Below are 14680 nucleotides of genomic sequence, written 5' to 3'. Positions count from 1 at the left end.
TACTGAAAGACGAACTTAGGAATAATACTAGCTATCCCACTTGCCAAGAGATAAATCAATGCACAGGAATGCCATAAAACAACACTTTATTACATCTGATATAAAGAGTTTGAAGTCTTATCGACTGGTACTTAATTTTTATACATTTTAATAAAAATACCCCTTTAGACAGTAGAGAGCAGTCTAAAATTTATTGCGTCGTTATATCCATAACCATAAGCAATTAAGTTGGTCATTTCTCATAACTTCTGTAAGATGATACGAGATAGGATGTTTGGTTCTATGCAAAATTCTAAATATTACCTAGATAGATAATTTACAATTTTACATACGTAAATACTAGATTCTACAATCTACTGCTGAAGTGTAATCTGCTATTTTCAGTACGTTCACCGCAAAGGGAATCTTAAACGTTGTGTTTATATAGCACAATAATGTGGTTTGCATTACAAGCATTCTCTAGCAGTATTTGTTAGCAATCCAAGCTACAATTATGTACATATTTGAATGGAGCATTATTCCGAGTCGATTTGTTTGTTGTATGCAACGCGTTTTCTTCAAAAGCACATTAAGTTTAGGTCAATCTATGGAGACATCGATATTGGTATTAAAACTACAAATACTCTATTTTAGGGTAAATATTAATAGTTGTTATAAATTAGCATTTATTTCATTTTGGATCATTTAATTTTATTTCAGTATATCATAATAGAGGAAAATATTATTTCTTAACAGTCAGCTTCGACAGCTTCGAACTGAATTAGACCAATTCTGAAAATATTTAAAAAACGGTTGGAAAAATGATTTGCCAGAATATTTTATGAATTTAATTATAGTTTATTTTATGGCATTACCCGGAATTAACCTGGATTAGCATAGAATTAAAAAGTTCAGCTATAATTTTATATAATAAAATACACATTTTGGTAAGTATTTCGTGACTCTGGTCTTTCTCGTAACTTTCTTTGTTCCTAGCAGCCTTAATACCTGTCATTATGTTCTTTTAAGGAAATCTATCCATTATATCAAAATGTTTTCAGTGTTGTTCAATATTAGAACATTGGATATAATCTTTTCGAACGCACGCAGAAGAACGAAAGAATGCTCTACGCCTGTTTACACTAAAATAATTTGACATAGTGAGGTTAGAACGACCATTTAATCGTTTGATGTAAATGCACCGTTATATGAACAAGAATAAATTTGTTTAAGCGCCATCTTTGGAGCAGTAGCGAAACAACTGAATCATTAAAATTATGATGCTCATAAAATATTTTTAATATTGAACGTTAGATGGTGGTATTGATTTTTTTTAATAATAGTTTAGCAAACTGTATTTATTATAATAACCTGTATTTATTCACCTGTATTGACCTTAGCATGATATTTGGACGTGCTTTGCTTAAAATAACCGGGTATACGTATTATCCTATTATCAAATGAAACACTGGTTTGCCAGTACATCTATACTAATATTATAAATGCGAAAGTAACTCTGTCTGTCCTGAACCAATTTGCATGCTTCATGCAAATTGGTTCAGGGCAGGACATTTGGTATGGAGATAATTTGATACCCGAGAAAGGACATAGGCCACCTTTTATTGCAAAATATGTACCACGGGCGAAGCCGGGGCGGACCTCTAGTAAGGTATATGTAAGTATTTCGTACTGGAGTGACAAAGCAAGTTTTTGACGATATTAGAAAAAGTTTGTTCGTAAATATATTGCAAGTTTCTTATACCATGATATGTTAAGTTTTAGCTCATCGTTGGTAACACATGTGGATAAGTTGTTGTTTCGTAATATGTACTAGTAGTATAATAGGTATTCTACTATCTAATATACCTAACCTACTTAACTAAGTCGTTAATTTATCATTTTGATACTGTGATTTGATAAAATAAATTGTACGATATTTTTATAATAACGATTTTAGTTATAATTAATATTCTTATTAAAAACTCATTATAAAACATAAATTGATAGCAACAAAATTGTCATTGTCATCGCGTATTTATTTACGTTAGTAAAAAATATAGTTTTGTTTATACATATATTTTACGTGAATCAAGAAAATCATGGAGACCGAAGTGGAATTACCGAAAAAGAGACGTTTACCAAAGCTTATGGCATGCATGACTAAAACCAGTCTGGAAAATCTGCGAAATAGAGCTTTATTCAGTTTAGATGCTTTAGATGCGAAGGGAATACGAAGGTAAAAGTATAAAAAACTGGCTAGCCTACTCAACTTTGTTGCTGTCAAAAAAGATTATGTAGGTATCATGTTATATTATTTCTCATTGGTGCGTCTCAGTCGTAGCATGATATTTCAGCTTTCCTCAATGAATAAATTATGACGTAGGTATTTATAACATATATAAAAATGAATCGCAAAATGTGTTGGTAAGCGCATAACTCGAGAACGGCTGAACCGATTTCGATAATTCTTTTTTATTATATTCCTTGAAGTACGAGGATGGTTCTTATGTAGAGAAAACGTAATTATGTACCACGGGCGAAGCCGGGGCGGACCGCTAGTTTAACATAAAAATAAATTCTCATTTCGAACCAGAAGAACCTAAAGTTATCTCGTTCAAGCAAGCAATCTACTTATATGAATAAAATGGCGAGAGAAAGATATAAGATTTAATAATGTAACGACTATCTACCTATAATTATACTACTCTATAATTTATACACTCAGATTATATATTATTTACGTTATAATACTGCGTTATCACTATAGAAAGAAACTATAAATCCCTAACGTAATTTCTATTTTCCACTCCCTTCTTGACCCAAAAGGAATCAGCATATTAATATTCTGTTATGGTTGATTTAGTATCCAAATAATTATTGTTCTTATAACCGCTCTTTTATTTTCATAAAACACACACATTTTCTCGGCTTTACAACTCTATGTTTTCACAAAAACGTTTGATAATTTATTGAAAAAAATATGAGGATCGAATAAAAACATCCTATGTAACATAAAATACTCATAATGATTCCTTTTTTGTGAGTGGGGGGTAATTAAATTGTGGTAACAAAAATAAAAATTCACTCACAAATCACAAAAAACTAATTTACATAATAAGTAACGATATTTACCCATTTTTTTGTAAAGCTCGATATAATTTAAAAATTAAAATATGCATAATTGAATCACGTTATCTTTTTCTTCAGTTTGTTTTTTTTTGTTTATTAGTATTACTGTTGCGTTCATTTCACACTTCAAAAAGCCGTCATTATATTGTTTTTCAGTTTGCTCTTTCTGATCTCTGAAACATCTGAACCTTTCTTGTTATTTCACTCGAGTAGTTATAAAGGCATATGAGGCAGAAATAACAATAAAAATTACAAAAATCGTCTACGTGATATAAAATATAAATATTTCATATATATTCGATCAAATGGGTACTGTGTGTTAAATTTTTTTACGATATAACAACTGTTCCACACTTATTTACTTTTTACTTAATACAATTATTATAAAAAATATAGGTATACAATTTCTACATCTATTAAAACTGCTCACAATATTTGAACAGGAGAAAACGTCCACTACATCAATGTCTTATACTCGAACTGCGGGAGTCTGGCTTTTTTGAGTCATCCGATTATCTCCAAGATCTTATTTATGATAATATCCAGTTGGTTCAAAAGGACGACATAGGCATTGTCGTTGATTTGAGAAACAGAGAGGATTATCTGGAGCATATATCTGCAGGACTTATTCGGGCGGAAAAGTGCCGAGATAAAGGTAACTCTGTTCACTGAAATTACGTCCTTATTCTTATCTTTATGTAACACCTTAAGAGTAATTTTCCCCTTAGAATAAATCTTTATAAGCCGCTGTCATTCATAGACTGAGGTAGGAATAAGGAAACAAATAATGAAAGTAACAATATTACTGACATCTGTGCCTGAAGGATTTCGTTTTTAGAGTATATTCATAAGACTTTCTTCGGCTATTTCTGTACGGTTGAAAACATGGTATATTTCTACTTCTGACGCATCTTTATATTCATTTTGATTGCGAAAATCATTCGTTTATTATAATTACAAAAGATAGTGCAGATCAAGTTTTTGGAACTTTTTCATTTCTCATCGGCGAACTTTTTGTTTTACAACAAAGGGGATACCAAAAAGGAAAGCTTGGAGTTGCTGTCATTGGCGTTGCAATATGCTGGGAAAGGAAAAGGAATATTGTGGCTTGCTGAGAAGTTTTTTCATGCTTCAATAGCTGTATCTAGTCAATACCTTATAGACGGAGGAAGACAAAAGGGCTGCTGCAAATACCATTATGCAAAATTCTTGCTCGATAAATGTAAGTAACTAATATTGTAAAATTTGTAATTGAGGAAGACAAATAGTTAAGACAATTTTTTTTACAGTTCCTGGGGCAGATCCAGAAGAACCTTTTGTAATTCTGACAGAAGTCAGGGATAGTGCTATTGGAAAGGTTTGTTTTATGAAATATTATTGACAAAGATAATTTTCATTTTATACTGTACTTGAGTTAAAATTATCGTTGTAACAATAATGTTAACTCAAACAAACAGAACACTTGTAATTAAATATAATCACAGGATTGGCCTCTCTACGAAGCAACTGATGAAGAGGAACCGATCTCATCTGAATTGCTATTTTGTGCCACAGCAATACAACTACATAGAGTGCTTGTAAATAAAGCAAGGTCATGTAGGAAAATGGATCCTGCGAAATCTGAAAGACTAGCTCGCTTGGCTGAGAGGCGAGCTAAAGATGGTGCGAGCTAAATATACATATTATAATAATAATATTATAATAATATTTACTAACTAAATTTTAGTTTAAATGTAAATATAAGTCAATAACCCAAAATTTATCTACACATTTAAAATTAAAATTAATGTTGTTTTGTATAACGGTTCTCTCTAATTAATGAATAAAATCAATGTCATAGATATTATTAGTATTTGGACGAATTTAATGTATGTTTACAGAATAAACTTCTGCGACGATATTTTCCATTTGATTCTCCCAAGGTTGTTTACAACTGCTGATCTAATTCGTTGTCATGATCAAGGCCACATATCAAATTAATTTGATTGGATATCTTCATAACAACTAATTTTAATAATGATATAATATCTTCCTAGCAAATGATATACCGAAAACTGCGGAAGCTATCATTGAAATCGGGATTAGTCAACTGACGATGAATAATTTGAACAATGCTCAAAAAACATTTGAAAAGGCATTTAAAATATATTCTGAACACAATGATATTAAGGGCTTATGTGAAACTAGAATGCATATGGCAGCTGTGATGCAAAGGTATACGTACAATATTTTTACCACCAACCTTGCTTATTATGTCTACTTAGATAAAATTCCTACGCAAATATTTAATTAATGTGTTACGCTAAACAAGGTGTGCAGATAGGAATGCGCGTTAACACTGGACTTTGCTTATCCCCAACCTTGGTACTTTCCTTAATGATCAAGGCAACCATGTACGTCTTTTAATGATAATCAGAAGTTATATTGTTGTATTGTGGCTATAGCTTCTGGTTTAACTAGAAATAATCTAGTCACGTGATCACAAAAATGAGATCTATAACGTGCTATTTTACAGTATTTTTTTATTTTATACCAGGTTAGGGGAGCATGAAAAAGCGGCGAAGTTATTGACTGAGATGGGCGCATTAGCAATGGACCATGGTCTACGTCTTCAATTGGGACAAGCATTGCACCTGTTAGGAGAACTGCATCTCAGGAGAGAAAGGCCTGAACTGGGCACACAGCATCTTACTGAAGCTTTTCAATGTTTCTTGGGAATAAACTGGGTATGGTGCTAAGGAAGTGTATTGTATTACTGTATTAGGTTAAGTTCTTTAATTGATAAAATTAATAAATAAAATTAATAATAATTAAAATTTTTTCAATAGCAAATTAACGTTACAATATAATTTAAACCTATCGAATCGAAATATTTATAATAAGAAAATCGTGTAATTTACATCACCTATGATTCAATAGCAATTCAACGGAGTGATTTTGGTTTTTAAGATTTTTCATTGGTTTAGGATTAAACTAAGTGAAAATAAAAAAAATAAATAAATTAAAAATGCGGCATACGATGGTGCCCGATTCAAATTGCTAATTTATAATATAGATCCTACAAAACGATTCAGAAGCATTTGATTTCTTAAAATATTACTTTTATATATGTTTTGTTCTTCATTTGGATTTATACGGAATATGTTTAAAAGCTCGTAGTTCTAATAGAGTTCACTTAAATCACTTGAATGAATCTCGCTTCGAAGTATATTATTATATGAGTAGGTACCTGTTACGAGTACATCGTAATTAGCATACCACCTTGGTTATTGATCAGTTTGAACAAGTTTTTTTTTACGTTTGTCAAATTTTTATTAAAGTTTTCCTTATTTTTTGAACTACTACGGCTTCAAGGTATACGAATTATTGAAATCCTTAGAGCAAATCGAACTGCACTCATTCGGTTTCAGTAATTTTACGTCGTAATCATTAAACTTGCTAGTTTTTAATCATAATTAAAACCTCTTAAAAGTAATTATTATGTGCTCTTCTTTAACCATAAAATAGAGTTGGTACGATTATATATTACATATTTGTAATTAGTAATTACATAAATTGATATCATAATATTTAAACATACACCTAATTAGGAATACTATGTATTTAATTAATTGGCAAAATTCGTATTTGAACACGTATTGCAAAAAATATAAAGCATAAAAATTAAACACTTATATTCATAATGATTGCCAAGTTCAAGGATATAATTTTAAGTTTTAACCGAGTTAATTATTTCATTTTATTTGTAAAAGACTGTGGAAAGGTTGTTTGATTGCAAAAATATAAAACAGGTTAACGGATCTTTGTTTTGATTTTATAAAAATTTCAATTAAAATACCATAAAGTTAGATAGATACAAAAAGCTTAATAATTTATGCATGAAACAAATAGATAAATAAAATAAATTGTTTTTGAATTGTTAGTAAACAATAGGGCCAATTATATTGAAGTTCAGGTTTTCAGGAGAGAGTTTTCTTTCAGAAAAATACATCAACAACTGATGAGTTGATGTCAACCGCTACAGAAAGAGAAATTGATGTTATTTATAAGCAAGGAATATTTGATGTATATGTCGAAGAAGCAGAACAATCACGACTTATGATGGCGATTTCTGCAGGTCAGATGATAATTTGAGTATTTCTATCGGATGAATGTTTTGGGTCTGTCTATTTCATTACTTTCATTACTGGAAGGCTAATAACTATAAGCAATAAGGGGAAAACAGATGCATATTATTAAATAAAAATACAATACACATATCTCTTGCGTCAATAAAATGGAGGTAGGTAACCAATCCTACAAATAAATAAAGGGTAATTTATATGTAGGATTGGTAAATCTTAGCTAGAGTCGCCATAGATACAAAAATAATGATATGTAAAGTTTTATCACATTTATTTTATACTGTAAGTAATCGGCATAGACAATAAAATGCCAATCGAACCCTAATTATGTATTCGATTTTTTAAGACGAAACAGTTATATTATTAGCATATCTATGTTCAGATGAAAAAGTCACGTTTTCAAACTGAATACATTTTTGTGTTTCACGTGCCCAATAGTTCTTGTTTTAAATAAATTAAAATTTTATCTTATATAAAAAATCTATTATTTTTGAAACCTGTTCAAAATGGTCCAGGCCTAAAAGCTTTCAAAATTAAACGAGAGATATGTTGATTGGTAATAATAAAACATTCCGTGTTTTTTTATTTCAATTATTCGCAATTATATTCAATCTTTCAATTCGAGTTTATTTTTATCATATGCGTAAGCTAATGATACAATAATCGTTAACCAGTACTTTATAAAATTCTATTAATATTTTTTTGCCCTGTCCAATAACTGGAAATTTTTGATAAAACCTTACTTGATATTAAAATTCTCTTGTGGATTAACTAATAATCCATTTTAATTCCTATAATATATAACGCTACTAAACATTTATCACATCACATCACTGATTTAAATTATGCCCGTCACCAAGATTTAATCTAATACAATTGTGCTCTGGTCAGAGCCGACTTGTATTGTTTTTAAAGTGTAGACGTAATGAATAGGGAATTTGCCATTTTATGGTACGTGTGAAAGAAAGTTATATCACCTGTAAATATTCATGAGTTTGCTATATAGTATTGTGTGAATAATAACTGTATCTGGCTAAATAGGACAAGAACTTATGGCGTCATACTTCAATCTTCTACGAGAAGCCAGAAAGTGTTCAATTGCAAAGATAAAGACAATAGAATGGAAGCTTTCACAAACTGGTTGGTGGATAAAAAAGCAACATCACGATTTCTTACCATGCTTGTGTCCGTTGCACCAAAGATCACCGCTTGATATACTACGGTAATTCCTTATTGATTAATGATTTCTATTGCAAGTCGCACGATTCAGGAAGTACTTATTTGAGCACGTGTTTCATGGCGATTATCATTTGTTTTTTTTTTCTTGTAAAGCTCTTTTAATAGTCTCCTTTTTTAGATATTTTATTACTGGCCATTGTGTCTATTAATAGTCTCTCTTTATTAATAATCATTGAACTATTTGCTAATGTAGAAGATTATTTATATAACACATGTTCTATTTTAGAATGCAACTGGAGAAAAAATCTATACCAACAAATTTATCTGGCGTCGAGACAGACTTAAATTTAGGAAGAACTGGAACTATTGAAGATATAAGAATATTAAGGAGCAGTTTCGCAAAGGAGCGTTCTGTAGAAGGTGCGAAATTTATAAATAAAATACGATATTAAGATTTTTCCTTTATTGCTTCATCACTTTTATCCTATACGCATAGACAATGTTGACTATTTACAATGCATCATATGCATAATATTATAAAATATAATCCTAACACGATTGAGCAATATTGAAACGTTTGTACCTCTTCATCCCATTTAAAAATCTGCCACCCAGATTAATTGTTCATTCTTAACAATACAAAAATTAACAATAATTTAGTCAGTACTGGTATCACAAATGCATGTAACGATAAATACTGTATAAATGTGCACATTTTCTACAGTTAAATATATGTACTAAGTATTATATATTAGAATCTATTTCTTGTTCAGCAAGCTTTGGTCATTCTTTTGCGTGGTTCCAAGCGTACTTTGAATCCTTCAGCTCGTTTGAGGATGATGTCAGCCTGGAGTTTGAAGTCGGACTCCTTAAGGTCTGAGTAGACCCGGAAGTTTCTTAGAATTGTTGACAGAATAATCTTAAGCTTCAGCATGGCGTATTTACGACCTGTAAAAATTTATATTTTTTATTAGAAAATAAGTTCCGTTTGAATTTCAAATATTGTGTCCATTTCTTTAAAATCTAGTTTACTTACCAACACAACTTCTAGGTCCCGCAGAGAATGGCACAAAGGCGTAGTAGTGGCGGTTAGCGGAGCGTTCCGGCAAGAAGTTGTCTGGGTTGAATTTGTCGGGGTTAGGATAGATGTCCTCACGACGGTGCAATTTATATGTAGCGATAATTACTGTAGAGCCGGCTGGGACTTTCTTTCCGTTGGATGCTATAAAATACCAATGATATTAAATATAAATATACAAAAGTTTATTAACAAGGATAGTTATAAGATGAAGATGTTGAAGACTATTATATAGAATTCAACTTACGCATTGTAATATCTTGTTTAAGGTGACGAGCAATAATTGGCACGGGAGGGAACATGCGGAGCGTTTCCATCAGACATCTTTCCAAGTATTTCATTTCCAATGTATCCTGGAAGGTGGCTGGGCGGTCTGAGTCACCGAATATGCTGTCGAGCTCTTCGACTACTTTATCTTGAATGTCTTGGTGGATGCCCATAGCTGATAAGAAGAAACTGCTACCAGCGGCTGTGGTGTCGTGTCCCTGAATAATAATTAAATTATTAGAATCTATAAATTGTAAACAATATTGTTTATATTATTTTTTGAAAAAGAAAGTAAAGTACCTCAAACATAATAGTGTCGACTTGTTCCTTGATTTCCTCGTCGGAAATTACAACACCACCCTGAGCGCTTTCCAAAAGCAGGTCAAGGAAAGCCAAACGTTTCTTCTGGCCGACGTCATCATCGACATCCAAGTCATCCTTTAAGCCAGATGATTGACCGAAGGAAAGTCCTTCAACTGATGTAGTCTTGGCAGCCTCGGTTTCCTTTTCAACAACTTCGGTCACGACAGCTGATGGTTTCTTGCCAGATTTGAATTCTTCCTTCTTCTTCTTAATGACCTATGAAAATAATAAAATACTCGTTATTTTATAGTTGTAAAATGATAATTTTCAACAATAACAATACCTCTCTCTATGTATAAATCTAAATAGTTACCTTCTTAGTCAATCCGTGAATAATGTCGAGCAGTTTGTTTTGCAGCTTAGCGTATTGGGTAAAGCTGAACAAGAAGTCAGGTCTGAGCCAAATCTTGGTGTGTCTCAAGTGAAGGATGTCGCACATCTTCATGACAGCCATTGCATATTCGAAACCACTGCGGTCTTGTGTGCTCTTGCTTACACCCATAGCGGTTTCTGTAAATAAATCGATATATATTCAGAAAACAATTCGTACTAGATCGCATCATTGACCCCGATTGTATTTAAAATCTTGCGTAATCAGAATAGTATTACTCCGTAATCCCGAGCCCGTTTTAGTGAATATTGGCCATTAGCGTTACGTGTTTCGTGGGGGGTCGTCTGAGTCGACCTATTTAGTATCTTTGCATACTTTTCCTTATGCCATTATGAATTACATTAATGTTATGTACTAGAAGCACGTTCTAAAGCCTGCGGTCATGTTGACACTGACTTGTATATAAACAACGCAATTGCTTCCATAAAAGTCGCGGATGTTATGTGAACGCGATAGAATGCCCTATTTAATCGTTACTTCCTGCACATTATTTAAATAGTTATGCACAGTCATTCCTTTTCTCATACTTGTATATTTTTAGGATAAAAATATTCTTATTATACGTTCATTATATATACTTACTAGGTAATTATCAAGTAATATATCTAAGTATGTAGTTTTCCATTTAAAGCAATTATTTATAGAAACCAATCGAATAAGATCAACACGCATTATAACTTGTAGGAAACAGAATATATAATTTAAAAAACCAGTCATTATTATAAATTGTACTACAATTATTATTATAAAGAAATTAGACAAATTGCAATGTCACGCTGTAAACAAATGTTTTGTGGGGATAGATCTTGCCTTGAAGTTACAACCTGAGACCGATCTCAAGCTGACCTCAAGGCAATTTTATGACCACTGTCTTTGATGAAAACATAATAATATGTAGTATTGCTATTTATATTATTACGTGACAAGGCATTTTAATCGAGTAGTTTTATTTACATATTTTTTTCTTTAATACAGAACCAGATTTTAATGATCACATCTGTTAAGGATATTCAAACGTAAATTTTGTAAGTTTTGTTTGTAAGTTAATATTTATGCAAATTGTTATGAATAGAAAAAATATCTGCGTTTTATGTGCAAGGTAAAAAATTAATATCTCATATAGCTCTTTGAATTTAATTAAGTTTTTACGTTCGTTACAAGCATAATTAGTTTTTTGTGTTTTTCAAATCACATTTATTTTTAATGCTCTATAAGTTTATTTTTTAATTTAATTAGATTTTTCGTTTATAAGAGATCGATAAGATCATAATTAATAATGAATGCCTTGCCTTTTTTCTGTTAATATTATTGAAATATGTAACGTAAATTAGGTATATCTGGGAAGTCCTTTCAGAATTAACTTACCTAATAAGATTTCCACGGTGCACTCGCTCATGTAGTCGTGGCAGTCGAATTCTCCTGTTTCCTTCTTCAGTTTTTCGACAACAGCCCTTGAGTTGGCATTGAAGAGGTCAATGAAACTCTTCAAAACGTTTAAGTGGAAAGTGGGTGCAATAAGTTTTCGGTGGGAACGCCATTTTTGACCTAAAAATAAAAGTTTTATCAATTCCTACGACCTCCAAATGCTCTTTAAATGTAACTACCTCTTTAGTATTCAGCGAAGGTGCCGCGATATATTAGTTGGAGGTTCACCACCTTCAGGCATGTTTATGTTTATACTTGGCAGACTTGGTAGCACTGCTCGTTTAATAAAAATGATTAAGAAAAGATCCTAATAAACAACGATTAATATTTACATTGGAAAGAATGAAATCTCAATAAAAACCAATTATTGTTTACATTGGCATAATATATTTTAGCGGATAGGATACCTACATAACTAATGCGTATTACTCTCAATAAAAGTAAATACATATTATAAGTGACAGGACTTTGCTTCACTTTCGCACAAAAATTTACAAGAAAAAACATCAAAGTTCTATTTTTACATCGATAATACGACATATTCTATAAATAAAAATTGGATCCGTTTATTATTTTACCTATTGTTTGCGTCAAATACATCACTGCTCATTTACATTCATGAAATCGTTTAAGAATGATTGAGACTTCTTTACATCAGTTTCGTCTCCTTTACTTTCTCTTTTATAAACAAATACAAACCTGTGCTGATAAGGAGACCGTTTCCAAGCCAGGGCTTGAAGAATTTGTATTCGTCGGCCTTGTCGATGTGAACATGGCTGCTGAGGATCAGCTCCACATCACGAGGGTCGTAGAGGAACACCAAAAGACGAGGTCCAATCCATACTTTGATCACGCTGTCATCAAACTCCTCACTACGTTTAATCATGGTTTGGAAAATTTCTGCAGACAAAAAAACTGACTTTAATATAATGTGTCTCTGTAACTATTCAATTAATTTATTTTTAATCACATGAATATAAAAAAACCACTTTTAAAATTTAATTGTTTTGCACATTATTTATAGAATACCGATTTATAAATGAATTAAAGATAATATTACGTATTATTAAATGCCGTGCATTGTATAACTTTTATTTTTCATTTATATTTTTTTTTCTTTATAAATGAATGATACCCATCATTCATTTAGGGTACTTTGAGGTATTTTATATACCGTTAAATAATCGGTGGTTGTGAAATAATGCAATCTAATCCCACCCAAAACTTTTTTATGACGTTGCTTACCGGCAGATCCTCCGGTGAATTCCAAGGCATTTCCGATAAGGGGTAATCCCTTTGGTCCCGAGATTTTATCAGCCAATTCATAAAGGTTCCTTCTGGACATCCGCCAGTATGTGTACCATAGGATGAGAGCTGGTACCAGAAGCACGTAGAACAGGTTGGTAGCCGCCCAGGTGCTGGACTGGGCAACTGTCTCAGCAGCCGCGTAACTCATTTTGCGGTTTTTTGCCTGTTTGTAGGAGATAAATGTTTGAGCTATGATCTTTATACAATGCACTATTATAATATATGCATCCACAATATTGAGGTTTTAAATTGATATGATGCCTATTGTGATTGATCCACTGGATATTTTTTTACATTAATAAATGAAGCTAATAAAAGCGTGTTAAAAAAATTATTTTGATGATCGCTAGTTGATTTAATTACGAATCGTTTAAATAAATCCTACATAATAAATAGATTAATTAATATCAGTAAATGACTAATCGACCTTTTATTTAAAGATAAAACAATTAAAGAAACTGTTCACAAGGATATATGGTATTTTCCAAGTTCTTAATCCAGTTCGAGAAACCGCAACGGAATTTTTCTGTTCAATGAAGAAGGCTTCATAGAATCAAGATATTGAGAACCAATTATTATAGAAATTAAAAAATAATTATAGTAAAATTTCCATTCAACAATTAGTATTTTAATCGAAAAAAAAAATTATTGTAATTTGTTCCATACATTATTATCACATTTTATTAAATAAGATAAAACCGATTTTAATATTAAAAATATAAGTATATATTATATTTATGATAGATAATAAAAATTCAAAATAAAATAATATAGATACATATTTGAAACTCTTCATTTTTCACATTCATCCCGTAGCGATATTCAAACTATACCTGTTTTGAACAACTTAGCACAATATTATAAACATTAAAACTTTAAAACTATTTTACATCTACGTGATAATCCTTCCAACACTTAAAATCACAATAGGCAGTCCTTTGATTGAACAAATTTATCTACGTCGAATTTAACTCACATCACTATAAAAACTATATGGTAAAGCCCTACCTTCTTCCAGTAAGAACCGGCTCCTACAAGCCCCTACTGTTTCGAATAAACCTTGGCTGATGCTGAGGGGTGTCCAGCACGTCTTTATATCGACTATTTATGATTCTCACGCGCAACAACCTATATAGACGCTTATGACGTCACCAAACGACGCCGCTAAGCGCCGCGTGTTTATCGAACTATTATGCAAATGTTCTAAAACTTTTGATGCGATTTATTTGTCGAACTGAAAGCTCTAGATACTGAACAACGCTAGCACTCAAAGCGTCAGCACGTATCTCTATCACGAAACGGGGTATGTAACCCTTAGGTTCTTTCTCTTCAATACTTTCTTCAATTTCACACAATAAGTGAAGGTCGTATTAGTGACACACAAATATTTGCACATAGTTTGTAAGTCAAATTTATTCAGCGAATCTGTTTGATTTT

General features: G+C 31.5%; 2 protein-coding genes across 2 annotated transcripts; one reads left to right on the top strand and one right to left on the bottom strand.

Moving 5' to 3' along the window:
* The first annotated feature begins 2078 nt into the window (after window positions 1–2078).
* On the top strand, window positions 2079–8892 carry LOC149902271 (uncharacterized). Its single transcript, XM_090110233.1, has 10 exons — window positions 2079–2215; window positions 3552–3763; window positions 4139–4330; window positions 4398–4465; window positions 4593–4770; window positions 5145–5322; window positions 5645–5834; window positions 7090–7225; window positions 8274–8454; window positions 8698–8892. Exons 1-10 carry the CDS (start codon window positions 2079–2081, stop codon window positions 8861–8863), a joined length of 1638 nt encoding a protein of 545 aa, XP_089966359.1. The 3' UTR covers window positions 8864–8892.
* Cyp4g15 (Cytochrome P450 4g15) lies at window positions 8860–14341 on the bottom strand. The gene is made up of 9 exons (XM_090110458.1): window positions 14252–14341; window positions 13181–13406; window positions 12635–12835; window positions 11876–12055; window positions 10433–10629; window positions 10057–10335; window positions 9737–9974; window positions 9448–9633; window positions 8860–9359 (listed from the first exon to the last, which is right to left on the bottom strand). Exons 2-9 carry the CDS (start codon window positions 13389–13391, stop codon window positions 9181–9183), a joined length of 1671 nt encoding a protein of 556 aa, XP_089966584.1. The 5' UTR covers window positions 13392–13406; window positions 14252–14341; the 3' UTR covers window positions 8860–9180.
* Between the last annotated feature and the right edge of the window lie 339 nt (window positions 14342–14680).

This window comes from Colias eurytheme, chromosome 15 (genome assembly GCF_061535395.1).
Source record: "Colias eurytheme isolate Ceu_HAF_F1 chromosome 15, ilColEury1 Martin Lab GWU primary, whole genome shotgun sequence".
In the NCBI taxonomy this organism is placed as follows: Eukaryota; Metazoa; Arthropoda; class Insecta; order Lepidoptera; family Pieridae; genus Colias; species Colias eurytheme.
The sequence above is the reverse complement of the archived record's forward strand: the minus strand, read 5'-3'. Positions and strand labels throughout refer to the sequence as shown.